At 39.6% G+C, this 27,895-nt stretch overlaps 2 protein-coding genes across 2 annotated transcripts in view; both read right to left on the minus strand.

The window, feature by feature from the left end:
- Window positions 1-27,895, minus strand: part of TMEM163 (transmembrane protein 163) — a gene marked incomplete at its 5' end in the record, with an annotated part of 225,155 nt that overhangs the window by 145,001 nt on the left and 52,259 nt on the right. The gene's annotated exons all lie outside the window — the stretch shown is intronic.
- LOC121482158 (DNA-directed RNA polymerases I, II, and III subunit RPABC2) lies at window positions 7,241-7,792 on the minus strand. Its single transcript, XM_041740004.1, has one exon. It carries the CDS (start codon window positions 7,733-7,735, stop codon window positions 7,352-7,354), a length of 384 nt encoding a protein of 127 aa, XP_041595938.1. The 5' UTR covers window positions 7,736-7,792; the 3' UTR covers window positions 7,241-7,351.

Here is a 27,895-nt window from a genome sequence, read left to right on the forward strand (position 1 = left end):
GGTTAAATAACACATCTGAGGTCACACATCCAGGATTTGAAATCAGGCTGTCTTACATCAGGGTCAGTATTTTTAAAGAATACTCCATGCTGCCTCTCCCCAAAAATATGTGCATATCTTTAGGTATCTTTGTAATATGCCTCAAAAAATATTAATCAATAATAGTTTTTTCTGGGCAGCCCGGGTGGCTCAGTGGCTTAGCGCCGCCTTCAGCCCAGGGCCTGATCCTGAAGACCCGGGATCGAGTTCTGCGTTGGGCTCCCTCCATGGGGCCTGCTTCTCCCTCTGCCTGTGTCTCTGCCTCTCTCTCTCTCTCTGTGCCTCTCATGAATAAATAAATAAAATCTTTAAAAAAAATTTCATTCATACATTAATCAGAATCCTCAGAATGATTAATTAATTAATCAGAATATCACTCAAGAAACTTATTAATAAACAGAACACCAATTCAGAATTTATGATTCCAAGGGGGCTGGTTCAAAAACGGACAAACTGATGGGTGCTGACAGGGCATTCCACATGGTTGTATAAACTAATAAGAAGAGCTACATCTAACACCTATGATCCACTTTTCTAATTAGAAAATATGCTCAACTCTCTATCAGTATCAGTAGCCACAGGTCCTCTGGGGACACTGTCAGTAGCACTGAATTCCCATTCAGGCAGCACGCATGCTAGTGCCTACTGTGCATCAGGGCTGCTCACAGGGCTTGACTAACACTACAGGCGTTGGTTACAACTTCTGTCACTTAGGAGCTGTGTGATCTTAGGCAAGTTACCTAACCTCCCTGATCCTCATTTTTTTCATCTGTAAAGTGAGAATCCTAATTATATACACCTTTGGGATTACTCTAACAATCAAACTAGCACAGGATTAGTTTCTAGAACATAATAGATGCCTGAAAATTGGAGAGTGTCATCACTCCTAATGCCCCTGACACACAACCAGCCTATTTCCATGTCATAGCTTATTCTCAAAAAGGCAAAAAAAAAAAAAAAAAAAAAGAGGCTCTAAATAATATTCCTTTTATTTCCAGTATTTCCTAATCAGTGATGTCTTACTATATATATCTGAATGTCCTTTATTAAGCTCCTTATCTCCAATGTAACACTGTGCAGAGAAGAAGAGATGCAGGAAAAGAGGAAAAGCATCGGATCCTAGAAAGTGACAGGCACAGGCAAATAACCCAGATATGGGCCCAACCAACAAAGCCACCTCCACATGGACACTTCCATTGTGCTCTTTGAGAGTCAAACGTCGATCCTGGGAGTACCTAAGAAATAGGACATTTCTGTGGGACTGAACAGGGTTCCCTGACAGCCGGGCCCCCTCTCTACACCACCCCCCAGGTTTAGTTAGCTGTCACACGGTCACCATGGCAACCCTCTGTCAGAAGACACACCACCTCCAGTCTGAAGCAGGCAGCCTGTCCTCTTCAGCGCTGTGAATGTCTAGAATGCTTTTCGAGACTAATTTTTTATGTCTGTGCTCCGTGTGGAGATGGGTGAGAGAGGAGGGGTAGTTCTGGCTGTTAATGTGTGGCTCAGCAGATTAAACAAAAACCACTGCAAATACACACAATACGGAGCTAAGACACACTATGCTAATGATAGAAGTAAAACATTTTGACAGCCTCACTCAGCTAAGTGTCAAACACTTGAGAAAAAGAAAAATTGGTTTGAAAAAGAAAAAATCAGTAACCACGTGCAAATAAGAGCTTAAAAGGAATGGATTAAAGGCAACCTAGAGCCTCTTTAAGGCACCGAGAAGGACATCTCAATAAAGAGGAAAAAGCAAACCTGAATAAAAAAGGTTTTTAACAGATCTTTGATGGGGATGGGCTAGAGATAGATCAAGGCAGGCACTGAGGTTCTGACTTTCACAGGCAGATGATGGGGCAAATATAAATATAGCTTCTTCAGTACTCACAGCTAACAATAAAGAACAAGAAAATGTGTATAAGGTGTGCAGGCCTGTATGCACGTACCTTACAGACAGCATTTAGGACCACACAGCATTTAAGCCTATACCTATATAGCCATCACCACTTACCAGTTTCCATAAAGCTGCTACCCACTCATGGGTAGAAAATTCCAGAAACACAGGAAACCTGCACAGCTGGGTCTTCTTCCTCTCAGAAAACACCTCACCACACACTTAACCAACATAAGAGTAGAAAGGGGCACATGCCCCTCTCCCTAAATCAAAAAGTGCCCCTGTTCTATAGCTGCTCTCCCTGGAACAGCCTCTAAAGGCCTTTTAGCCAGATTGATGCCCCAAAAGAGGGAAGTGAAAATTTTAGTCCTGGCAGGGAAGTCAAACAGCACCATGATGCTATACACAGCAAAAGACAGTTTTAAAGTTTTTCTGGCAACAAAAAGGAATTATAATACAAGACAATCACTTTCAGCCCAGCCAGTGAAACAGAAAAGCAGCAGAAAAACACAGGGCAATTTTTTTTTCCCTCATCTTTCTCTCCAAGGCCAACAAAGGAATGAGTTTGCAATCTTTGCAGGTGTCTGATGGATGAGGGGCAAGAGCACCGAGTAGCAGACACTCCCAGTGCCTCCCGGCAAGATTGTTCTCCTTTACCCTTGCCATGAGAACTCCAGTCTGATGGGACAGCAATATGCCAGATGAGGCTGCCTGATTCCCAGCCTCCCTTGCAATTAGAGGTGGCCATGCCAACCATAGCCAGCCAGTAAGATGCCAGCTGGGCATGCACTGACCTTGCCCCTCTTCCTACTGACAGGCCCAAGGGCTGTCCTGCCTGGGGGAGAAACAACTATCCTACAAGCAGGACAATGAAATTCCCATACTGCTAAGGCTAGCGAAGCAAAAGCAAGAGGGCCAGGTCCCCTGACAGCACTGTGGACAGCCTTCGATGGACTGAACTTATCCCAAAACAGTATTCTCCATAAATTAAATTATACTTTCCTCTGTCTGCCCCTGGTAGCATTCCAAAGGTCACCTGTGGACAAGAGGATGGAGTAAGGAACGAAGCAAGAATAAATGGTCTTGTTTTCACAACTTGCTCCAAACACTTACATAGTAAAAGGTAACCCCCCCTCCTTGGTGTCTGCAATTGGCAAGAGGTGCAGACTGGGTCACTGGCATCCTAAAGGAACAAGAACTATCTGAGTCTGCTGCAGGATTTACCTTTGTACACTTAAGCCATCACGTGATCTCCACAGCAGCTCTCTTGCTTTAGATGGCTCTAGTGTTTTTAACATGACAAACTCTCCAATCTGTAAAGTACTGCTAAACTAGGTACATATGCTGGTCCCAAGGAATGGCTTGGGACCATCCAAGCTACCCAGGCTCCACCCTCATCAGGCTTCACGTACTCCCCCAGATGAAACCTGAAAGTGTGGTTCTTTGGGGATAAAGAGAGGGGAAAAGATTTCCCCTTTTAATTAAAGGAATTAAAGACTTTTAATTCCTCTGGATATTTAAAGCCCATGCACATTCTCTCCACATACACATGGTTTCCATTTCTTTTGAGCTTCCTTCCCATAAATTCTTTCAAATGTTCTAATAATGAGATAGAAGCCTGGAGAATTACTGACCCAATGTGATGAAGGTAGATATTATTTTAAATTACACACATTTTAAGCTTCCATAATGATGTTAATTATCCCCATTTGCTTAAACACTAAGAAAATGAAAACAATCTTGCATCTCAGAATACCCCTTGAAAAAGAAATAAGTCTCCTACTAAATTAAATTATAATTAAAATATCAGGTTTATAATACGCATTCAATTAATTAAAATAAGATTTTGAATCACAGTCTGCTCTATCTCAGGACTTCTCAACCTCAACGCTACTGACAGTTTGGACCAGATATTTCTTTGTTGTGAAGGCTGCCCTGTGAATGAGAGTTTAGCATCATCCTGTGGTAAAGACAATATGTCTCCAGACATTGCCAAATATCCTCTGGGGGGGCAAAACCACTCTCTGGTACTGCTGCTCTACTTGAAAAGGGTCATTATTCATATCGACTTTACAGATGATAAAACTGAAGCCCAGAATGGCCAAAAGGGAGGTCTAATGTCATAGAGCTGAATGAGCAGCCAAGACAGGCTACATGTCATTGGACCTACTCCTTCATTCTTTGTGTTCCAACACACTGAACTGGCATGTGTTGTGACTTATGCTGAAAACAACAGTATTTTAACTTAAAATAAATGTTATCAAAAGCATGTTTTATTTGATCTTTTTCTAGTTCCTTTAGGTATAAGTTTAGGTTGAGATTCTTCTTATTTCTTGAGGTAGGCCTGCATTGCTATAGATTTCCCTCTTAGAATAGTTTTTGCTGCATCCTAAAGATTTCGAACCATTATGTTTTCATTTTCATTTATCATCAGGTATTTTTTATTTGCTCTTTGATTTCTTGGTTATTTATTGTTCAGTAGCACATTATTTAGCATCCGTGTATTTGCATTCTTACAAGACTTTTTTGTGATTGATTTCTACTTACATACCATGGTGGTTGGAAAAGATACATGACATGAGTTCAATCTTTTTGAAATTATTGAGACTTGGGGAACCTGGGAGGCTCAGTGCTTGAGCATCTGCCTTCAGCTCAGGTTGTGATCCTGGGGTCCTGCGATCAAGTCTCACCTCAGGCTCCCAGTAGGGAGCCTGCTTCTCCCTCTGCCTATGTCTCTGCCTCTCATGAATAAATAAATAAAATCTTTTTAAAAAATTATTGAGACTTGATTTGTGGCCTAATATGTGATCTATTCTTTTATTATTATTATTATTTGAGAGAGAGAGAGCGCACAAACAGGGGGAGTGGCAGGAGGAGTGGAAGGGGGAGGGGAAGAAGCAGGTTCCTTGCTGAGCAGGGAGCCTGATGTGGGGTTCAATCCCAGGACCCTAGAATCATGATCTGAATGGAAGGCAGATTGCTTAACTGGCTGAGCTACGCAGGTGCCCCACTGAGATCTATTCTAAAAACTGTTCCCATGAGTACTTGAAAAAAATGTGTAATCCATTGTTTTTGTATGGAATGTCCTGAATATATGTTAAGTCCATCTACTCTAATGTGTCATTCAAAGCTTATTTCCTTGATTTTCTGTCTGGAGGTGTTAACATCTCCTATTATTAATGTATTACTGTCAGTTTCTTCTTTTATGTCTATTAGTAGTTACTTTATATATTTTACATATTTAAGTGCCTCACATTGGATGCATAGGTATTTATAACTATTATATCCTCTTGTTGGATTGTCCCCTTTATCATTATGTAGTGTCCTCCTTTGTCTCTTGTTATAGTCTTTGTTTCAAAGTCTATTTCGTCCTATGTAAGTATTGCTACTTCAGCTCTCTTTTCACTTCTATTTGCATGGTAAATGTTCTTCCATCCATCATTTTCTTTTTTTTTTAATTTTATTTATTCATGAGACACACAGAGAGAGAGGCAGAGACATAGGCAGAGGGAGAAGTAGGCTCCTCGGAGCTTGATGTGGGACTTGATCCCAGAATGCTGGGATCACAACCTAAGCACAAGGCAGACACTCAACCACTGAGCCACCCACGTGTTCCCCCCATCCTTCACTTTCAATCTGGTATGATCGGTAACACTGCCCAACCACCCTGCAGTGGCCCCAGACAGACTCTCTAACAGCAGAGGGACCAAACTCTACCCAGTGATCCCACAACAGGCAAAGTGGGCCATTAAACTCAACTGGACTAAAGACAAATATGGCTCAGCCACAACAGCAAGGTACACACAGCCCACGTAGGAGATACCCCTGAAGTACCTGGTTCTCATAAACAGGAGTACTGCACTGTAGGGCACCACAGGACCTCTTCCTTATAAGGCTATTACCATCAAGATCAAGAGAGGTAACTGACTTTCCTAAAATATAGAAACCAACAGAGAATTAGACAAAAGGAGGAGACAGAGGAATATGTCCCAAATGAAAGAAAAGAATAAAATCACAAAGAGCTAAATGAAATAGAGATAAGCAATATGCCTGATAAAGAATTCAAATTAATGGTTATAAGGATACTCACTGGACTTGAGAAAGGAGTAGAGTATCTCAGTGAGACCTTCAACAAAGAGATAGAAAATAGAAAAAGGAACCAGCCAGAGATGAAGAACCCAATAACTGAAATAAAAAATAATAAGAAGCAGTGGAATAGAACAGCCAATTGGAAGATGGAGTAATAGAAAGCAATTAAACTGAACAAGAAAAAGAAAAAGGAATAATAAAAAAGAACTCAACAATACCATCAAATGTAATAACATTTGTATTACAGGGATCCTAGAAGGAGAAAATGGACAAAAGGGTGCAGAAATTTATTTGAGGAAGTAATAGCTGAAAACTTCCCAAATCTGGGAAGGAAAGACAAATACAGATCCGTGAGGCAGAGGGATTCCCCAACAAAATCAACCTAAGAGGGCCCACACAAAGACACATAATAACTAAAATGGCAAAAAGTAGTGATACAGAGAAAATTTTAAAAGAAGAGAAAAGAAAAGTTACATATAAGAGAAACTCCATAAGATTATCAGCTGACTTTTTAGCAGAATCTTTTCAGGGCAGAAGAAAGTGGCATGATATACTCAAAGTGCTAAAAAGAAAAAATCTGCAACCAAGAATATCCTATCCAGCAAGACTATCATTCAGAATAAAAGGAAAGAGAGAGAGAGAGTTTTCCAGACAAACATAAGTTAAAGGAATCAGTGACCATTAAATCATCCTTACAAGAAATGTTAAAGGGAATTCTTTGAGTGGGAAAAAAAGGCCATAATCAGGAATAAGAAAATTATGTAGATAAAGTATTCTACAGATAAATGCCAACAAATGATAAAAGTAGATTAATCACTTATAAAACCAAAGGAATGTTTTGAAAAACTCAATACTATTAATCAACAATATTTTAGAGATACTGGCATAAAAAGCTCATTAAATTTCATGGCCAACCATATGATTTTTCCCCTATGCTCTCATTCAGACTAATGCAATGAATATTTATTAAGCATTTTTGAGGCACCTTCAACATTAGTTAAGCAAAGAAGAGTTCCTGCTTCAGCACATTAGCAGTGCAGTGAAGTGACAGTGGGACAAGTTCACCAGTCACCAGGGCACAAGAGCCAAGTTCCATAAGAGAGTTTCCAACAAAGTAATATGGAACCTCAGAAAGGGGAAAATTCACATGAGCTTGGATATCAGAGAAATCACAGAGTAATTTGTGATTACTCATCACAATTTTGATTTCCTCAAAGAGAAATCTCCATTTTTTTTTTTGAAAGGTTGAACAGTTTATTATTTACAAGTATAAAGAATGTGAAAATAGAAACTAGGATGAGGCACAGTCAGGAAGATGATTCCAGCTCAGTCGGTGATGATGAGCTCGTCTACCCCCCAGTCTTCATAGCTCCCATCTGGCAGGTAGCGACGAATGATGATGGGGATCTTTCGGGCCTTGAGCTCTTTCATGGCGATGAGCAAGGGATCTGTCTCCCCCTCCAGCTCCACCATCACAGGGGCACACATCGCGATCTGAAGGGCACGGGTGCCGAGTACGCGGGCTCGCTCATACTTGGTCATATATGGTGTGGTGATTCGCTTCTGGTTGGCCTGTGGTCGCTCTCCAGAGGGAAGGATCTCAACGTTCTCTTGGCCCTCCTCTTCAGCATTCTCCAAGTCACCTAGCCCTTCATCCTCCTCCACATCATCAAAGTCATCACCATCAAAATTGTCCTCGTTGTCTGACATGACGCCCACACCGACACGACCGGCACCTGCACCCAACACCCACGCGGAGACCCAGAGAGCAGATTCAGCCGAAGCATATCCCAGTTTGATCAACTGCAGTTTGAAAAGCTGAGGCCTAGATCAGGGATCAACAAACAAGGACACACTGCAGTGTTAGTCAGCCCTGTTCGTGACAATTAAAAGAGAAAGGCAGCCCTCTCCACCTTTTTAACTTTCTAGTTCAGCTTGCTCTTCTTACCAGGCTCCACGGTTGGGTAAACCCTCACTCCAGCAAAGCTGGGTTTGGGGCTTGGGATGGGGGCTAGGGTCCTTGGAGTGGGGAGGGGAGGGCACTAGACCTCCATCTCAGCCCAGAAATGCTGGGTGCAGTCATCTCGGCTCTGGCGTGTTGGTTTTTTCTTTTTCTTTTCTCCCTTGACTATAGAAGAGCTACTTCATTTTAACTTATTATGGTGATCATGTACGTAAGACAAAAAGGAGAGAAAAATGTACCTCTTTTACTGGAATAATGTTTATGATTACAAGTGAAATAAGGCATTTTTTATCAACATAAAGGCAACCTTGGCTTATACAACCTCTTCTCGATCATGAATACTGACATCTTTACTGCACTCACTATCAATAATAAATATATTTTCCAAAGAAAAAAAAAAAAAAAGCAATGGAGATGGGCTTTGAGAAATGGTCAAGGTATTCTAGGAAGAAGGAACAGCATGGAGGTGGGATGTAAGGAACCACTTACTGGACCACTGAATTACCTACCTGCCTAGAAATCAGTGAATTTCTAAACAGATAAATGACATAAATACTGCTGCATTTCCAAGAAACTATTTCACTATAACTGCATAAATAAGTTTGGGAAGTGATGGACTGGAATGCTGTCACTGATTGTGCTGAGAAGCCTTTTAGAGCACAGTCCAGTCTGGCCAAAAGAAGAGATCATCATGAGACAATCTGTCATGCCTGCCCCGGAAAACTAAAGACAGTTAGCAAATATTCTACCAGTGTGAGCAAAAGGCATGTGAAGGCTGGGCTAGGCCTGAAGTGGCAGGAATGGGATGCACTCGGACAAACACAGATGAAGATGCAGACATGAGTTAATGGAAGGTGAGAAAAGAGGATAAGGAGGAACATGACCATCACCTCCTAAATCTTTTTTTTTTTTTTTTTAAGATTTTATCTATTTATTCATGAGAAACAGAGAGAGAGAGAGAGGCAGAGACACAGGCAGAAGGAGAAGCAGGCTCCATGCAGGGAGCCTGATGCAGGACTTGATCCCGGGTCTCCAGGATCAGGCCCTGGGCTGAAGGCAGCGCTAAACCGCTGAGCCACCCGGGCTGCCTACCTCCTACATCTTAATGAGTGGAAGAACTACAATACCATTGACAGAAACCTGAGTTTGGGGGAAGAATTGATCCTAGAGAAGAAAATGAGTTTGCAATCTCAGGGGGCACATCTTAGAGAAGTCTAAAAGGACATCTGAAAGAAGGGGGTGGAGCTCTGAATAAAGATCAAAATCAAGATTTCGTTCATAAAGAAAAGCAGGTTACAGATTTGGAGTTTTCTGTATAAAGTTGGCTCTTCAAGCTTTAACCATACATAAGATCCCTAAGAGAGGAGTGAGAATGAATTCTTAACGAATGCCTAGGTTTAAGATGCATAAGTAAAAGGAAGAGTAAGGAAAAGAAGCCACAAAGGAATTTTTCACTCTAGGTGGAGGAAGAAGGGAAGCCAAATGTAGGCAAAAGTCTAAAGGCACCAGAAAGATTAAGTAAGATGAGGCATGAACGTAAGCCTGTGGTTTACCAGTGAGGTCAAAGCTAGGTTGAGGCATTAACAGACCATAAGGCTATAAGAGACTGCTTTCTGGAATCAGACGGGCTTTGACTCCTATTTGGTCTTTGGCACTTTGCCAGGTATAGGACCTGGGACAAGTTACTAACCTGTTGTCTGCCTCTTTTTCCTCAATAAAATCGGGATAATGCCATTCTCTACACCTAAGCTGTGGGAGATTAAGCATGTAAAGCCCTTGGCCTAGTGATGGACCCTCACCAATAGCAACAGTTTTTCAACACCCCCACCTCCTCCTCCACCAACACCACAGAGGCCAGGTGAGGGAGTGACTTGGTTCTCCTCTCCGCCAAGATCTAGGTGAGGGAGGCGCTGAGAAAGGTAGATCTGTACTACTCCAGCTAGTGGCACCTGTTGTATGGTTGAATCTATGTTATTACATGAACACTGAGAAGCACCAACCAAAAGAAACCATGATCGGGGGGTAGGCATGGGAAAGGAGAACGGGCAAACAATTTAATACAATACAACAGGGATCAGCAAAACTTCTTCTGAGAAGTGCCAGATAGTAACTATTTTAGGATGTGAGGGCCATATGGTCTTTGTCACAACTACTTGACTGTACCTTCCAGTGTGAAAGCAGTCACAGATGATACATAAATGAATGGATCTGGCTATGTCCCAATAAAGCTTCATTTATAGAAACAGGCAGTGGTTGGCCTGTAACCCACTGTGTGTTGATCTCTGCAATAAAAGGTAAAATAAGGCCAAACAAGGCCAATATTCTTAAGTCTCTAATTCTAGCTGCTAAGTTTAGAGAAGGTAACACATATAGGAGAAACATATTGAGACTAATAAGAGCAAATTTTAAAGAATCTCAACCAGCAGAATCTCAAGTATAACAACTGGCTTCATGTTTAGTGTTTCATTATTTCTGGAGAAGAGGAAGGAGGATGAAAAACATTAAAAGCTCTCATAGAAAATAACAAACAAGGGACATCTAGGGGGCTCAGTGGTTGAGTGCCTACCTTTCTTTTAAGATTGTATTTATTGGGATCCCTGGGTGGCACAGTGGTTTGGCGCCTGCCTTTGGCCCAGGGTGTGATCCTGGGGACCCGGGATCGAATCCCATGTCGGGCTCCCAGTGCATGGAGCCTGCTTCTCCCTCTGCCTATGTCTCTGCCTCTCTCTCTGTCATATCATAAATTAAAAAAATTAAAAAAAAAGATTGTATTTATTTATTCATAAGAGACACAGAGAGATAGAGAAGCAGAGACATAGGCAGAGAGAGAAGCAGGCTCCCTGCAGGGGGCCCGATGTGGGACTCGATCCCAGAACCTCGGGATTACATCCTGAGCTGAAGGCAGAGGCCCAACTGCTGAGCCACCTAGGCTCCCAGATTCTTGGCTCATGTCGTGATCCCAGAGTCCCGGGATCAAAACAAAAAACAAAACAAAGAAAATGCTTTTAAAAAAATAACAAGTTAGAGAACTACAGAAGTAAAAACATCTATGAATGTCCAGCTACACTGTGAATTGAGACAATTTAGTCCCTGATCCCTTGCTACGCTTCCTGGGCTGATTTAGAAAACAGAAATACTACTACCTTATTTCCTGGTGATAAGAACTTGTACGCAATGCTCAGTGGAGGGTTCATCTGCCCTTGGTTCAATCAATCCCTGAATTTCTCCACTCTTCCACTCATACCCCAGAAATGTCCCTTAAGATGCCTCTGACCTCCTTTGCTAAAGGAACAGCAACTCATTCTTCTCTGTCTTGTCCCATCATTAATTAGTTGGGGGCCATCTGAGTTATCTCAGAGTGACGAAACCTCACAACAAGAAGTCAAAATCATTGGACTGACAATTATTACTATACTTGGAAAGATCAGACCAAATATAAAATACTGCAAGAGTCCAGGTGATACACAGATGAATGACTAGTTTTATCAGCATGTCGTTACTGTCTTTAGCAGGAGAGATAACACAAGGAAACACACAATAAGCTTATGTGGTAAAAGATAAATGTGGAAACCCAGAAACTGATAAAGAGCTCAGTTCCTGCAAGCAAAGGGCAACTACCTACAGTCAGGAGCAAGGGGAAATGAAGATCTCAGCCTGCCTTGAATGGTAGGCAGGATCTGGAAAGACAGATTAGGAAAAAATGTACCAGAGGAAAAGACCACACAGGCATGGGCATACACTTAGGTCAGCAAGCAGAGGCCATGCAAATGACAGAGGGTTGATATCCAGAGGAAAGAGAGCAGAATGGTGTGCTGATTGTTAAAATCTCCCAAAACCTCCTTACCAGAAGGTCAAAGGCTGCTAACCTGGCCCTCCCTCTCCTGCCTTATGCAACTCTGTCACCATCACCTGCTCGCCACCTGCCTCTGTGCTCCCCTCATGGAACTTTCCAACTGTCTTCTCAATCCAGTAACTAAAGTGAGAAAACAGGGTCCACCAGGACCTGGACCAGCACCAAGTCCAATGTCTGTTCTATCCAGGCTGTGCCTACACCACATCATACCAATGGTCAGCAATTTATGCCTTTATTTGCTGAGCTTAGGCTAATAAAGACCCTACGAAGTTTAGGAGTAAGAATGAGGCTTGAAATACCCATTGATACAAAAATCTAAAGGCATATTAACCAAAAATCTGGATCAGAAATCCAGACTTGCTTCCACAGTCCATAAGAAGTACTTATAAGTTCTGTTATTTTATGTATTAACTAAGTTTTCTTTAGGAAAAATGTAATACACCTGCTTTAAAAATAAACTGTACAAAACAGTGTTAAGTAACCTTCTACAAACACTTTACGAATATTCAAAAACACATATAAACCAATCCTTTTTTAAAATACAAATAGAGGGATCCCTGGGTGGCGCAGCGGTTTGGCGCCTGCCTTTGGCCCAGGGCGCGATCCTGGAGACCTGGGATCGAATCCCACGTCGGGCTCCCGGTGCATGGAGCCTGCTTCTCCCTCTGCCTATGTCTCTGCCTCTCTCTCTCTCTCTCTCTCTGTGTGTGACTATCATAAATAAATAAAAATAAATAAATAAATAAAATACAAATAGAAATAGAAATATATTAATATATACTCTATTGTGCTCCTTACTCATTTTTCAACTTGCCAGTATACCTTTGAGTTTGTTCCATATTCATAAATATATACATATCTCATTATTAATATTAGACACAAGACATTCTATTCCTTATATGGACCTACTGCAAGTTATTCAAGCAGTGCTCTATTGATGGACACAGAGGTTATTACCCCCATTTGCTATTACAAACAACATGATGACAGACTCATTGTGTCTTTGTGCATAGACATCTATGTAAATTTGCAAGATAAATCTAGTAGAAGTAGAAATGCTGGATATGCATCACTGAAGAGAATGTACCATTAAGGTTCCTGAGTAAGTAGGAGAGGCAGGAAGACAAAATGGGGAAAGGGTAAGAGACATCAGTGTTTTGAGGTGGGAAATCTGGACTGAAGACTATAAAGAATTAAAGGAAGGAAGATGATGGAGAGAGATACTTTCAGGCTCTAGCAATGTACAAGTGAGAGAAGAGAGGAAGTGGGAAGAAGAGAGGAACGGGATTTCAGGACCAACACAAGTGAAATCACAAGGGAAAAATTAACTGAGTTAATGAGTAATGACATGGAGACAGAAACAAGGGAAAGAACAGGTAGGACAGTGAAGAAAGGAGAGGGGAGAAAAACAAAGGTTCATATAGTGCCCCCTAAGCCTGAGATACCAGGACATGGGAACCAGACAAAACTCTCAACCTGGGGTGCTCTGTCTTGAATGGAGAAGAGTTACATGTTGCACGTGGTGATGCTCAGATATCTATGGGACAACCAGGTAGGCTATTTACACTGTGGCTGGAAATGTCTCACTGAGCTCAGGAGAGAAGACAGGGATGGAAAGAGGGATTAGGCATCATCCACAGAGATGGGGAAATCAGGACCACCCAGGGAGAGAAGGGTGCAGAGTGCCAAATGCCACCTCTCTTGAATCACCAACATTTACAGAGCCAGGATGAGGCAATCAGACAGAAAGGGATGAGGCAGGGCACAATGGTGTGGCATGAAACCCAAGAGAGGGGGTGAGTTTAGGTTGAAGGTAGCCCAGAAGAGGAAAGTCCATAGCAGAGGAGGAAGAGGATGATCTGGCAGCCAGGCCCACAGTCTTTCAATACAACTAGAAAAGACACTAAAAGAAGGAAAGGAAGGAATAAATAAATAAATCTTTAAAAAAAAAAAAAAAAGAAGGAAAAGAAGCAAGACTGGAGTTGCATTCAACCAAGCTAGCACTAAGCAGAATGGACACAGGAGCTGAAGAATAGTAACATGGAAGTGGATTTTTCTTAGGATAGTTCAGAGTTTATAAGCTGAAAAAAAGGCTTAAGTGAAAAGAGCAGAAAACTGACAAAAAGACAAAGAAGGTAAAAGACATAGCAAAATCTCAAAACTACTGGCCCTGAGTGCGTCATTAGCATGACCAATAAGAAATTCTGATCATTTGAAAATCAGCCCTCTGGAACACTGTTTAGACACTGCCATGGTTTCTTTTTTTTTTTTTTTTTTTTTTTTGTGGTTTCTTGTTTCAATTTCAATTTCCCATTTCTGTTAGTCTTTTGCTACCAATGGAGATGCTGTGAGCCACTAATCCCCAGTGGTGTTTCTGCAGTAAGAAAAGCTTCTGAGAGGCTCACAGCAAAATGTCACTGACACAAGCTGCCATCTAAATGTGCTGTATTTGTGTATAATCTTGTTCATGGAGGACTCTTTTGTCCAGTTACAGCAAACCGTCTGCTAAATCAGAAATAAAGATCTAGAAAATGCCACAAAAACAAGCAGCAATGCAAAAGATGGCATGTAACTCTTCCTAAGCTCAAGGTATTAAATAACTTCCAAACTACTGCTGGAAATAAAATAAAATAAAATATTTAATATGCCTCATGTCTCCCAGGGGAGGCAAATGTTAATGTCTCTAGTTCATTCCTTCACTGTCAGGTCAGTAACATCATTAAATTTAGCAAGTTACTTGTTTTAGATATTAAATCATCATTTTACTTTTTTTCCAAACACAAAGAGTGCAAGCAATTCAATTTTCCTTAAGAAAATCAATTCCCCCAGATTATAGTTTATCCAAGAATAGTTCTCTTTGGGATCCCTGGGTGGCGCAGCGGTTTGGCGCCTGCCTTTGGCCCAGGGCGTGATCCTGGAGACCCGGGATCGAATCCCACGTCAGGCTCCTGGTGCATGGAGCCTGCTTCTCCCTCTGCCTATGTCTCTGCCTCTCTCTCTCTCTCTCTGTATGACTATCATAAATAAATAAATAAAAAAAGAATAGTTCTCTTTAGTACTATTTCTACTTACTTTTAAGAATATAGCTCTAATTTTTAAAGTACCAGTTCTGCAATCAGTACCAAGGCAAAGGTTAAAATCCAAGTCAACAAAATGAGAAATGAAATGTAAAATCAAAAATTACAAACAGCCTCAAACATAAAAAAAGGATGAGCATTCTCTGAGACATATGTGTAAAGATGGCAGAATTGAAGGACCAGGATGCCCCTCCCTTCTATAATGCCTAACAAAATGATGAGAAGTAGAACCAAAAAGGCAGAGCAAGTGAGGGAGGGAGGCGAAATTGGTAAATTTTCAAAAAAGAAATATTACATGCTATTTATTTTCAGTGTGGAAACCTGAAAATTCTCATCAACAATTTACAGAGCAATTTAGAGAGAGGTGAGATGAGGAAATGGTTAACAGCCTAGAAGAGCCAAGCAAACTGGCATTGGCAGGTATGAGCTTTAACCATCACCATAATATCTCCAAGACCTCAGAGCTCAGAGCTCCAGGACCTCAGAGCTTGTTATTTGGACAGCTTTGTGTGAACTGGGAAAAGCTTTCAAGTCTGAGTGTAGCCCCTTTCCATGGGAACAGTTACATCCCTAACTCTGAGGGTGTAAATCCTGATTTAAGACATTTAACCAAGTCTCAGAAGAGAAAGTGCAGCTCAGATCACTTTAAAAAGCCTGTGTCCAGGTTCAGCCAAGCTCTATCTCCAGCCTCCTTTCACCTACCAAGTGCTTTCAGACCCCAGAAAATTTAAGTAAAGACAATACTCAATGTCCTCAAACAGCAGCTCGGAGAAGCAGGCAAGCAAGCCAGATTTAAGATGGGAAGGTATCATGCAGAAATCAGCTTCACTTTATTAAAACAAAGAATAGGTAGAGCTGTCCATGCTAAGCTGAGCAATATGACAAAAGGCAAGCAAATCTTCAAATATATTATCAACAGGAGAAAAGAAAAATTCATAGCATTCTTTAGAAAATTTATGAAGGACTCAATCCAAAAACATAACTAGAAAAATAAAAGGAAATTGCACATGAGTATAAATGTTCAGTAGTAACCAAAATTGATATAAGGATAGTCATACAATAGGACAGAACATCAAAAACAGAAATAGGCTCACAGAAATGTGGTCAACTGATCCCCAACAAAGGTACAAAGTTATTTCAAGGGTAAAATAAAAACTGTTTAAACAAATGTTGCTAGAATAACTGAATATCTAAAAGAAAGAAAAAATGTAATTCCACTCTTAACTTGAAATAGATTGAAGGCATAACCATAAATTCTACTATAAAACTTCTAGATGAGGGGCACCCAGGTGGCTCAGTCGGTTAAGCATCTGCTTTTGGCTCAGTTCATGATCCCAGGGTCCTGGGGTCAAGCCCCACATCAAGCTCCCTGCTCTGTGAGGTTGCCTGCTTCTCCCTCTCCCTCTGTCTGCTGCTCCCCTTGCTTGTACACTCGCTCGCTTTCTCTCTCTCTCTCTCTCTCTCTCTCTGTCAAATAAATAAATAAATAAATAACCCTTCTAGATGAAACCATGAGAAAATATCTTCGCCAAGTGAGGATAGTCAAAGATTTCTTACACCAAATGCAGAAAGAAATTCTACCTTTAAAAACTTAGAAATTAAACTTTAAAACTTCTGCTCAAAGATATGTTTAAGAAAATAAAAAGGTACACAGCAAACTAAGAAAATATATGTAACACATATATCTGACAAACTACTAAATAAATACACACACACACATATGCACACATACATATAGTCAAGAACACAACAGTTAAGTTAAAATGGACTACCAGAAAATGCTCAAATAACTCTAAAAGGGTCAAAAAGGATAGCAACAGAAGCAGAGCAAACAATCAGAAAAAAAATGGCAAATCAGTATGCTTAAAGAAAAGTTTATTAATAATTACATTAAATGTGAATGGTCTAAACACACCAATTAAAAAACAGAGATCATTAGAATTACATTTAAAAAAAAACCTGAAAAGAAAAAAATAAATAAATAAATAAATAAAAAATTAAAAAATAAAAAAAAACTGAGACAGTACATATACTGTCTACAGAAAACACATTTCAAATATTATATCAAAACATTAAAAGTACAAGGCCAAAAATATGTGGCACATAAACTGAATCAAAAGAAAGCTGGATATAGATATATTAATATCAAACACAGTAGATTTCAGAGCAAGGAATATCACCAAGAGGGACATCATGTAATGGTTAATGAGTTAATTTATCAAGAAAACTTAACATCCTAAATGCATATGCACTTAACAACAGAGATTAAAAACACATTAAGGAAAAACTGAAAGGAGAAATAGACAAATCCACAATTACAGTAGGATACTTCAATGCTAGCCTCTCAGTAATAGGTAAAATTGATAAGAAAATCCGCAAGGAAGTAGAAGTGACTTCCTTCTTCCAACAGAAAGGAACTTCCAATATCCAACAGGAACTAATTGACTAATTTATAGAGTACTCCCACCCACAAAAGTTAGAATATACATTTGTTTCACATGCATATAGAACATTCACCAAAATAGATCATTATCCTGAATCATTTAAAAAATCTTAATATAAAATAATTTAAATCATACAAAGTACATTCTGACCATAATGGGATTAAATTAGATATCAATAATGGAAAGATGACGAGAAAATCTTTAAACATTTAGAATTTAAACAACACAATTCTAACCCTTGACTTAAAGAGGATGCCCCAAAAGAAATTGTCAAGTATTTTCAATTGAAAAAAATGAAAATACAACAATAACAAAATTTATGGAATGCAGACAAAGTAGTGCTTCAAGGAACATGCAGGTAATTAAATGCTTATATTAGAAAATAGGAAAGATCTCAAATCAACAATCTTAGTGCTCACCTTATAAAACTAGAAAGAAAATAACAAAATAAGCAAGGCAAGCATAAGGAAGGAAATAATAATAAATAAATCAATGAAAATGAAGGAAAAATCAATGAAACCAAAGCCAATTCTTTGGGGGAAAAGAATCAATAAAATCTACAAATCTCTAGCAAGGTTGACAAAAACAGAGAGAGTGAAAAGACACAAATTACCATGATCAGGAATGAAAGAGAAGATGGTGGTACAGACCTCATAGACATTAAAAGAATAAGGGAATACAATAACAACAACAACAAAAACCCTATACATATTAATCTTTCAATCAGAATGAAATTCATCAGTTCCGAGTAAACAAAAAACTACCAAACCTCAATCAAATTGAAAAAGATGAAGTGAATAGTCCTATAACTACTAAAGAGATTAGATCCAATTAAAATCTTTCTGAAGAAAAAATCTCAAGGCCCCAGAAAGTTTCACTAACAAATTCTACAAAACATTCAAAGGAGAAATAACTCTAATTCTACATAAAATCTTCTAAAAAATAGAAGTAATATTTCTCAACTATTTTATAAGGTGAATATCACCCCAATACCAAAACTAAAGAAAGTATAAAAAGAGAAAACTATAGACCAATATCCCTCAGAGAACCCAGATGCAAAAACCTTCAATAAAAACTAGTAAAAAGGACCCAGCTATATATATAAATATATATATAGCATATATATATATATATATACCACAGATAAGTGTTGTTTATTCTATGAAGGCAAGAGAAGTTCAATAGTCAAAAATCAATGTTATCCAACATATTAATGGCACAAAGAAGAAAAAAAACATGATCATATTAACTGACAACTGTGAAAATTCAATATCCATTCATGTCAAAAACTCTCAGCAAATTAAACAGAAGAGGATTTTTACTCTCACCACTCCTATGCAACAATATACTGGAAGTCTTAGCCCATGTCGTAAGGCAAGAAAAAGAAATGAAGGGAAAACAGATTGCAAAGGAAAAAAGAACATGGTCTCTCTATCCAGATGAAATATTGTCTACATAGAAAATCTCAAGGAACCAGGACACCTGGGTGGCTCAGTCATTGAGCATCTGTCTCTGGCTCAGGGCATGATCCCAGGGTCCAGGGATGCAGTGCCATGTGGGGCTCCCTGCGAGGAGCCTGCTTCTCCCTCTATGTCTCTGCCTCTCTCTCTGTATCTCTCATGAATAATAAAATCTTTTTAAAATATATTTACAATAGTTCCCAAAAATTAAACACAGGTAAATCTAATAAAATATGTATAGTAACTGAAAACTGTAAAACACTGATGAAAGAAATACAAGAAGAATTAAATAGTGAAGGAATGTTCTGTAGTCATGGACTAAAAGACTAAACATAGCAAAGACGCAATTCTTCCCAAGTTGATCTGTATCTTTTAACAAAATTCCAATCAAATTCCAGCAGGATTTTGGGTGTTTTCTGGTTTGTTTGTTTGTTTTTTTAATAGACAAGCCGACTCTAAAATTCATATAGAAAAGGAAAGCAACTAGCTGAAATAGTTTGGAGACAGAAATACAAGGTTAAAGGAAGTATACTACACATTTTGAAAACTTTCTATAAAGCTATAGTAATTATCACTTTAATCATTTCCATTGTCCTTTTTCTGACTATCAAAATCAGAAATTTTTTTCTACATAAAGAGAATGAAAAACAAGCTACAGACTAAGAGATATTTTCAAATCACATATCCAACAAAAACTTGTATCCAGAATATATTTCAAAATTGTCAAAACTCAACTATAAGAAAACATTCCAATTTTTTTTAATGTGTAAAACACTTGAAAAGCCACTTCAATAAAGAGGATATAGAGACAGCAATTAAGCACATCAAAAGGTATTCATCACCATTACCCATTAGGGAAATGCAAATTAAAACATTGATGAGATACCACTACATATCTATTAGAATCACATAAATAAAAAATACTGCTTATACCATGTGTGTAAGAGGATGTGAAGCAACTGCAACTCCTACATTGCTGGCAGAAAGATAAAATGACAACCAATCTGGACAATAGTTTGACAGTTCCTTACATAGTTAAACACATACTTGTCATATGGCCCAGCAATCTTGTTCCTAAGCATCTACCTTTGAGCAGGGTTCAGCAAACTACAGCCCTCAGGCCAATCCAGCAGCAGCCCAAATTCAGCCAAGCTCATTTGTTCAAGTACTGTTTATGGCTGCTTTCTGCCACAAGAGCCAACTGTTGGCATGCAAAGCTGAAAATATTTACTATCTGGCCTTTTACAGAAAAAGTTTGCCAACATCTGCCCTGAAGAAAAGAACACGGAGGTTGACACCAAAACTCATGTAACAAATGTTTATAGCAGCTCTAGTCATAATTGCAAAAAACTGGAACCAACCCAAATGTCTGTCCTTCAACAGGTAAATGCATAAACAAACCGTGGTACAGCTGAACAATACTATACTATTCAACAATGAAGAGAAATAAGCTATTGATACAATGATTTGGATGAATCATAAAGGCATTAAGCTGAGTGAAAGAAGCCAGCCTCAAAAGGTTATACAGTATGCAATCCTATTATAGGGCATCGTCGAAAAGATAAAACTATAGAGACACCAAACAAATTGATGGTTGCCAGGGTATAGGTGAGGGGTGAGGGTAGGTACAAAGGGACTTTTGGAGAGGTACTAAAACTGTTCTGTATCCTAGTTATAAGTGGTGGTTATACAAACCCAAACGTGCATTAAAAGTCACAGAACTGGGGCATGTGGGTGGCTCAGTCCGTTAAATATCAGTTCAAGTCTTGATCTCAGGGTTGTGAGTTCAAGTCCCTCACTGGGGCTTTAAAAATTAACTGACTTTAAAAATTAAATTAAAAAAATAAAAAATAAAGTTATAGAAGGATATATACCAAAAAAAGGAAATTTTACTCTATGTTAATTAAGTTTTAAAAAGATAGGCTCTGCATCTAATATGATCCCTTTGTATAAGGTATTTAATTGCTTCTAGTAGCAAAGAATTAATATACAAAACATAGTTTCAACATGTAAACATTTGTTACAGCTTTTTTTGGTGATGATTTGTTTGTTTTCAGCTTCAACCTTTATTCTACTTCTTTCAATTAAAAGAAAAGCCAGGAGGCAGCCTGGGTGTCTCAGAGGTTTAGTGCCGCCTCTCAGGGCATGATCCTGGAGACCCGGGATCGAGTCCCACATCAGGCTCCCTGCATGGAGCCTGCTTCTCCCTCTGCCTGTGTCTCTGCCTCTCTCTCTCTCTCTCTCTCTGTGTCTCTCATGAATAAATAAATAAAATCTTTAAAATAAAAAGAAAAAAAAGAATAAAAGAAAAGAAAAGCCAGGGGCTCATTCATGATGAAGCCACACAAGAAACTGTTCCAGGAGACCTTAGGATAATTCATATTTATAAACAATTCATCACAATTTACATCTAACTGGAGTTGTATAATTGCTAGAGGCAAATCAGCTGAAGTCCATTCCCAGCTTGGGTCCTTTATTCCAGTTTCTGAGAATGTTCTGTCGACACTGACAGAAAGCACAATAGGGCAAGGTTCCATCTTAAGAAGGAACAAAAAAACAATGGACTAGTCTGCCATTAATCTGTTGTGCGTTCTTGGCCAAGTCATCCAACCTCTCCATGGCTCAATTCCCTCATTCATAGAGGAAGACCTCCAATATCCTCTACATTCCCTTCCAATTCAAACTGAGTTCATTCTGTTCATTAACTCATTAATCAAAATGTCTAGGAACCACATTTATTAAGCATTAAAAACTGAGGAAGCATTTATGCCCCCAAAGAAAGTCATAGGAGGAATACTCTCAGCCTTTTTATAAAATTTAAAAAAGAAAACTCCTGGGTTCCCCAGCAGCCCACACCTCTTAAAAGGAACTAGAATCTGGGATCCCTGGGTGGCGCAGCAGTTTGGCGCCTGCCTTTGGCCCGGGGCGCGATCCTGGAGACCCGGGATCGAATCCCACGTCGGGCTCCCGGTGCGTGGGGCCTGCTTCTCCCTCTGCCTGTGTCTCTGCCTCTCTCTCTCTCTCTCTCTCTCACTGTGTGCCTATCATGGATGAATAAAAAATTTAAAAAAATAAAAAAATAAATAAAATCTTTAAAAAAAAAAAAAAAAGGAACTAGAATCTAATGGTCTCTGAATGTCCTACCAACCTCTAAAATAACCTATGGAGTATTCTCTTCAGCAACTCTGGAGCACTCGTGTACAGTAGGTATTACAATTAGACCCTCATTACGTCCAAATGTACATTAAGCAATCCATTTCAATGTAAATTGTGGAGGTTGTAGACTGAGTCTCTTGGCATAACTGATAAGGGGAATTATGTTCTCTGTGCCCCACAGATGTTAATAACCAACAGACCAAAAACACTTCACCCCCTGTTCCAGATCTGAGTATTCAGAAAACCCTGCTGAAGAGGAGACGAACACCTACTAAGGATACGAAGAAGGATACCATCAAGCTGGCAGCAACAAGAAATTACTATATTTACATTTCTATTTGAATCACTTGCTCAAAGATGTAAAAGCAAAAGACGACAACTCCACACACTTTAAACTAGTCAATCTGTGTTAGCATTACTTCTTTTTTTATTTTTTTATTTTTTAATTCATGAGAGACACAGAGAGAGGGGCAGAAACACAGGCAGAGGAAGAGGCTCCTCAGGGAGCCTGTTGCAGGACTCGATCCCAGGACCCCGGGATCACACCCTGAGCCAAAGGCAGACGCTCAATCACTGAGCCACCCACGCGTCCCAGCCTTGTCACTTCTAATTATAATAGGCTTTCTGAAATGGGCAGCATGATTCATGGTGCTAAGAATTTGCTTCCTGCCAATAGTATTAAATTGTGGTATTTCTTATATCCTTTTAGCCCTTGGTAATATAAAACATACCTGATTCACCTCAACCATTAGTAAACACTTCCTCAGGGAATTACTCGAGCTGATGAGTCATGGCAAAACCTTCCATGATGCTGAAGAATCATTTTGACCACTAAAGAATTGGTATATACCCATTTATTTATAGAGGGACAAAACGAAATAGAAAAAAATGAATGTCAGAACTGACATGTCAGGGCTGAATGTCAGAGCTCTTGAGACATAACTCTCTGACCTATAGCCTATCAAGAGAAAACTTTTTTGAATCCATCAAATATTTTAATCTATCAAAGTTTGTACAACAACATAACAAGGCAAAAAGTTTGAAGAAAACATTTACATGAAATGTACCAAAGCATAATAGCTATAATACATAAAATTTTCAATCTCATAAAAAAGAAAACTTCAAGAAATGAATGAACAAAATAAATACAAAATTAAAAGAAAAGTAAATAAACACTTGAAGTGCTCAGTCTCAATTAATAACCAAAATTTGAGGGATCCTCTTGCTTAGAAGAATACAAACACTCTCTCCTCCTCTTCACCCTTTTCATGCCCCAGGGCTCATAAACAAAATCAGTGACCAAAGCATCCTCAAAGGACTGGTTGCACTGGAAATGTTTACAATCCCTTTGGCAAACAATAGCACAATAATACGTGTTGAGGCATTCTCTATAGTAATAAAAAGGTGGGATTAGGAGCACAACAGTTGTATAATGTTTAGATGCTTTATTCGTTGAAAATGTTAATCTTAAATAATAACTTAGAGGGATGCCTGGGTGGCTCAGTCAATTAGGCATCAGACTCTTGATTTCAGCTCAGGTCATGGATCTCAGAGTCCTGGGATGAAGCCCCACCTCAGGCTTTGTGCTCAGCAGGGAGTCTGCTTGAGAGACTCTCTGTCTCTTTCTCTCTCAGCCTCTCCCCCCACTCACAAACTAATTAAGTAAATTTTTGAAAAAAAATAACTGGAACAGAAACATGGACAAATGTTTATAAAGATTAAAAACTTGTAAGTAAAAAAAAAAAAAAAAAAAAAAAAAAAAAACCCTTGTAAGTACACTGAAATTACATTAAAATATAGATGCATATTTTACTAACCCAAAATTTGAAACCATGCAAATGTCAACCAGTATTGAAATGGGTAAAATAAGATATTTCTATAGAACATGCACCATGATAGAGAATACAGTAGATCTGTACTGCACTCATGTTCCAGCATTTAGTATATTATTGAAAGAAAAAAAGGAAGGTGTAGGGCAACATGCACAATATGATCATATTTTTTTAATTTAAAAATTGCACTATACGGTATAGAATTTATTCTGTGTATGTGCATAAATGGTCTAGGATTATATATTTCATATCATTAACACTTAAAGCTTTAATGTTTAACTTTATTCCCTGTTCTATCATATATATTAACATAAAGTACTTTCAAGTTAAAAAGAACAATTGTATATTCAAATATCAAACTGAAATCAACAAAAAATTAAAATAATGCTGAAGCAGTGAAGTCACAGATGATGATATAAGCAAACTTCAAGTTTATTTCTTAGTAAAAGTCTGTTCTTAAAGTCACTATAACAGGTAGGAATGAGAATCAAATATTTTATCATTACTTTTATTCATTGGCAGGCTGGTCATAACTATCCACTTGCAGATTCCCAGAGATGTCAGAAAGCTGCCATGATATGTGGGTAGAAGCTTTGAGGGCACAAAGTGACGCCCCCCAAAAGATCAGAAGAACTTGCAGAAAAAAAGCAGCTAAGAAGAAACTCAGCAATGTTCACTATCACAACTTAATGGCTCTAAGGCCACAAAAACTTAGTGTTCAATTCATAATTCCATTTGCTTCAGAGAACAAAAGGCCCCTGTGTAGTTTTATTTAAATGGTAAGTTCCCCCACCAGCACTATGCCAAAAGGTAGTCAATGCATAAAACTAAAAAAATAAGTATTTTTAATGAGTTTTCAGGACAAATATCCTGGTCTTGTCTTGAATATTAGTTCAAGCAAAATAACTGTCATGCTAATGGATGAAAAGTGAAATGCACAGTCCAAAGCAGAAGGCAACATAAAAATTGTTTGTTTTTATGAAGCTCTGGTTTGCAAAGAAATTCAAAATACTTCAAGAAGAATGAGGACAACCGGCTTTGAAGCCTGAAACTCAAGAAGCCAACTGAGCCCCCCACCAACCAGCCCCCATACTGAGCACAGACCCTATAATGACTCTCCAACTATGGCATGGGGTTGACTCAAAAGCAGCTCTTGGGGTGCCACCACCTAAGACATTCCATCAATAACTGGGCACAGGCAGCAAACTCACTCGCTCCTCAGCAGGAACACACCATCACCTGCTGGTTTGTTAGCTTATTTATTCCACAAATATTTGCCATGTGCCTTTTATTCGTTCTAAGTGTTAAAGATGGCTTGGTGCAAGAGAAAGACAAGTCCCCACCACTGTTCAGGGAGCTTACATTCAAGGGAAGGGAAACAAAGTCAACGGAAAAAAAAAAAAAAAAAACCTTTCACATAATGTTCAGTTTATGAAGAAACAGAACAGGGTGATTTGACCAAGCAATATGTGCTTCTCTAGATGTGGGTCAAGGAAGTCCTCTCTGCATAGGGGCTATTTGAGTCAAGACCTGAATGATGGATGTGAACATACTGGAGGCCCACAGAAATTAGCTGTAGTTGGTGAGGAATGAGCGAGGGAAAGTGCTCCTGTAGGCCCAAAGGGAAGGCAGGGGTCAGACCACTCACCATGGTGAAGGGTTTAGACTTTAAGTGCAATGGTGAACCACTGAAAGACTATAAAGGAAGAGTGGGATGATTTCATCTATAATTCAAAGAAGTGGTCTAGCTGTTATGGCAGGGGAAGAGTAAGCGAACCTGGAAGGCACTGGAAGCAGGGTTTGTGGGAGGTCCTAGGAATGGTGCCATCAAGAGAGAACAGCGGCCTGAAGAGCAGCAGAGATGGCAAGGAGTGAGTGAATCAGGGACACATTGTGGATGGCTGCTAAGAGAATCTGCAAATGGAGTGGATGCAGCCGTAGGAAAAAGGGGTAAATCAAAATCTCAAGATCATGCTGAAAGTAATTGCTTTAAAAAAAAAAATTACTTCCCTGATGCCCAAACCAGCAGTTCATGCTGCCTGAGGTCTCTCTGTAATGGTACCGATTCACCTGATCTCCCAACCAAGTCCCCCTGGCCCCATGCAGCCTGCATTAGAAAGTCAGCCACCCGAGGTCTACCATGAAGCCAGTTCAGTTCATGTAAATCTTTAAAAAAAAAAAATGAAGAGGGAATCAAGTCGATTAGAAGAACCCAAGTCAGACCCTCTCTAGCTCTGGACTTGTAACAGCTGATCCAGGCGGGCACAGGCATGCCCAGTGGTGTTGCTGAAGAGCTCCACAATTGCCCACCCACTTAAAAAGGAGAAAGAGTAGTTTTTTCCTGGTGGTTCAGAAATAAAAAGACTTTCATAAACAAATGCATCATTTTCGCCATGTGTTTGTTTCCAGAATTTACTTCATGAGGCTGATGAATGAAATCTACAACCAGGTTCCCTGTTCTGTGACAATGGCTTCACTCGGGGGAACTGCATCGTTTCCAAGTGTTCCTTCAGAGCAGGTCTAGATGAAGCTCACACAACCAAATCCAAAGAGGGTTCAACTCTATGGCTCCTCAATTTTTCTGGTGGGACACAGCGACATTTGTTAAGTTTCAAGAGGCTCATAATGACTTCAGGGGAGCCATCTGTAATACATACCCCATTTAAATTTTACAGGTTAAGTTTAATTTTTTTCATTCAGACATTAAGCAAATGTGTGCAGAGCTCACATGCTCATACATTTTTTCTTTTTTTTTTTAAAGATTTTATTTATTTATTCATGAGAGACACAGAGAGGGAGAGAGAGGCAGAGACAGGCAGAGGGAGAAGCAGGCTCCATGCAGGGAGCCCGATGTGGGACTCGACCCCAGAACTCTGGGATCACACCCTGAGCAGGAGGCAGACGCTCAACTGCTGAGCCCCCCAGGCATCCTTTGTACACTCTTGAAGAAACATTTTGCCCATTAGGATTTCCAAGGCTCTAGCCCTACATATTTTTTGAAGAATTATATGATTTTTAAAAAGGTTTTTTTTTTAACTGAATCTCAGAGTTGGTAATACAATGTCCAAGTATTTCAAAAAAGTATTCGTGGGTTTATTACTTTCCATTCAATTTTCACCCTTCAGCCAAGTGCATCATATTATATAGTTCCTCCTTCTCTAAGATGGGTATCTGAACTGGCTAGAATGTGATCTCTTCCTACACAGAGATATAAAGAAAAGGTATATAATACAGGACAAGAAAGATGAATGCCAAACTCCTAAAAGTGGGTATCTTTACATATGCAAGAGCCAAGGCCAGAAAGGGGATGTTAATCAAAAGCAACTTTAGCTTTATCTGTAGTATTCTGTCCATGAGATAATTTTTCATGTAATTTCCATTTCTGCATGCACACAGGGAAAAAAAAAAAAGACCAGCTACAAATATGATGAAAATGTTAACAGTGATTCATTCTGGGATTGTAGAGGTGAGTCATTATTCTCCCCTTTATATTTATCTCCTAGGAAAGAAGAAAAGAAGGGAGAAAGGGCACCATTTATTTGTTTTAATCTCTTGGCCTTGCTGACCGGAAATACACCAAGACTTCACAGATCTTGGGCTATCTAAGGAGTGAGGGAGAGCAAGGAACTTTCCAAGACCTGTAGTAACACATTATACATAATAACCAAATTACATGTCTGCTGTACCAGGCCTGGCTGCCTGGGAACTGTCTGCCCAGCTGAGAAAACCCCCCTCTCTCTAGGAACCAGCATGCACCAAGCCCACTCCAGGGGGTGCCTGGTGGTGACATATCCTCTCGGCCACTGCTGACAGCATGGCTCAATCCAGCCACCCGCTGCAGGCCAATCAGACTCTCAGGACTGGAAACCCCCAGCTGGCTCTGCAGGACCCCCTCATCTCCCTGGGTGACTGACACCCTCGTAGGCAGCCATACTTCACCCTGTGGCCTGGAGAGTGAAGGAAGCCCCTGGGCAGAAGAAGAAGAATTAAACCAACCCAGAGAGAAGTGGGAGATGATGACTGGAGCCCTAGCAGCTTCCTAGGGCCTGAAAGGGCTCCGAGCTTCCAAGTCCTCTTCCTATAGG

Source organism: Vulpes lagopus, chromosome 24, assembly GCF_018345385.1.
Source record: "Vulpes lagopus strain Blue_001 chromosome 24, ASM1834538v1, whole genome shotgun sequence".
Lineage (NCBI taxonomy): Eukaryota > Metazoa > Chordata > Mammalia > Carnivora > Canidae > Vulpes > Vulpes lagopus.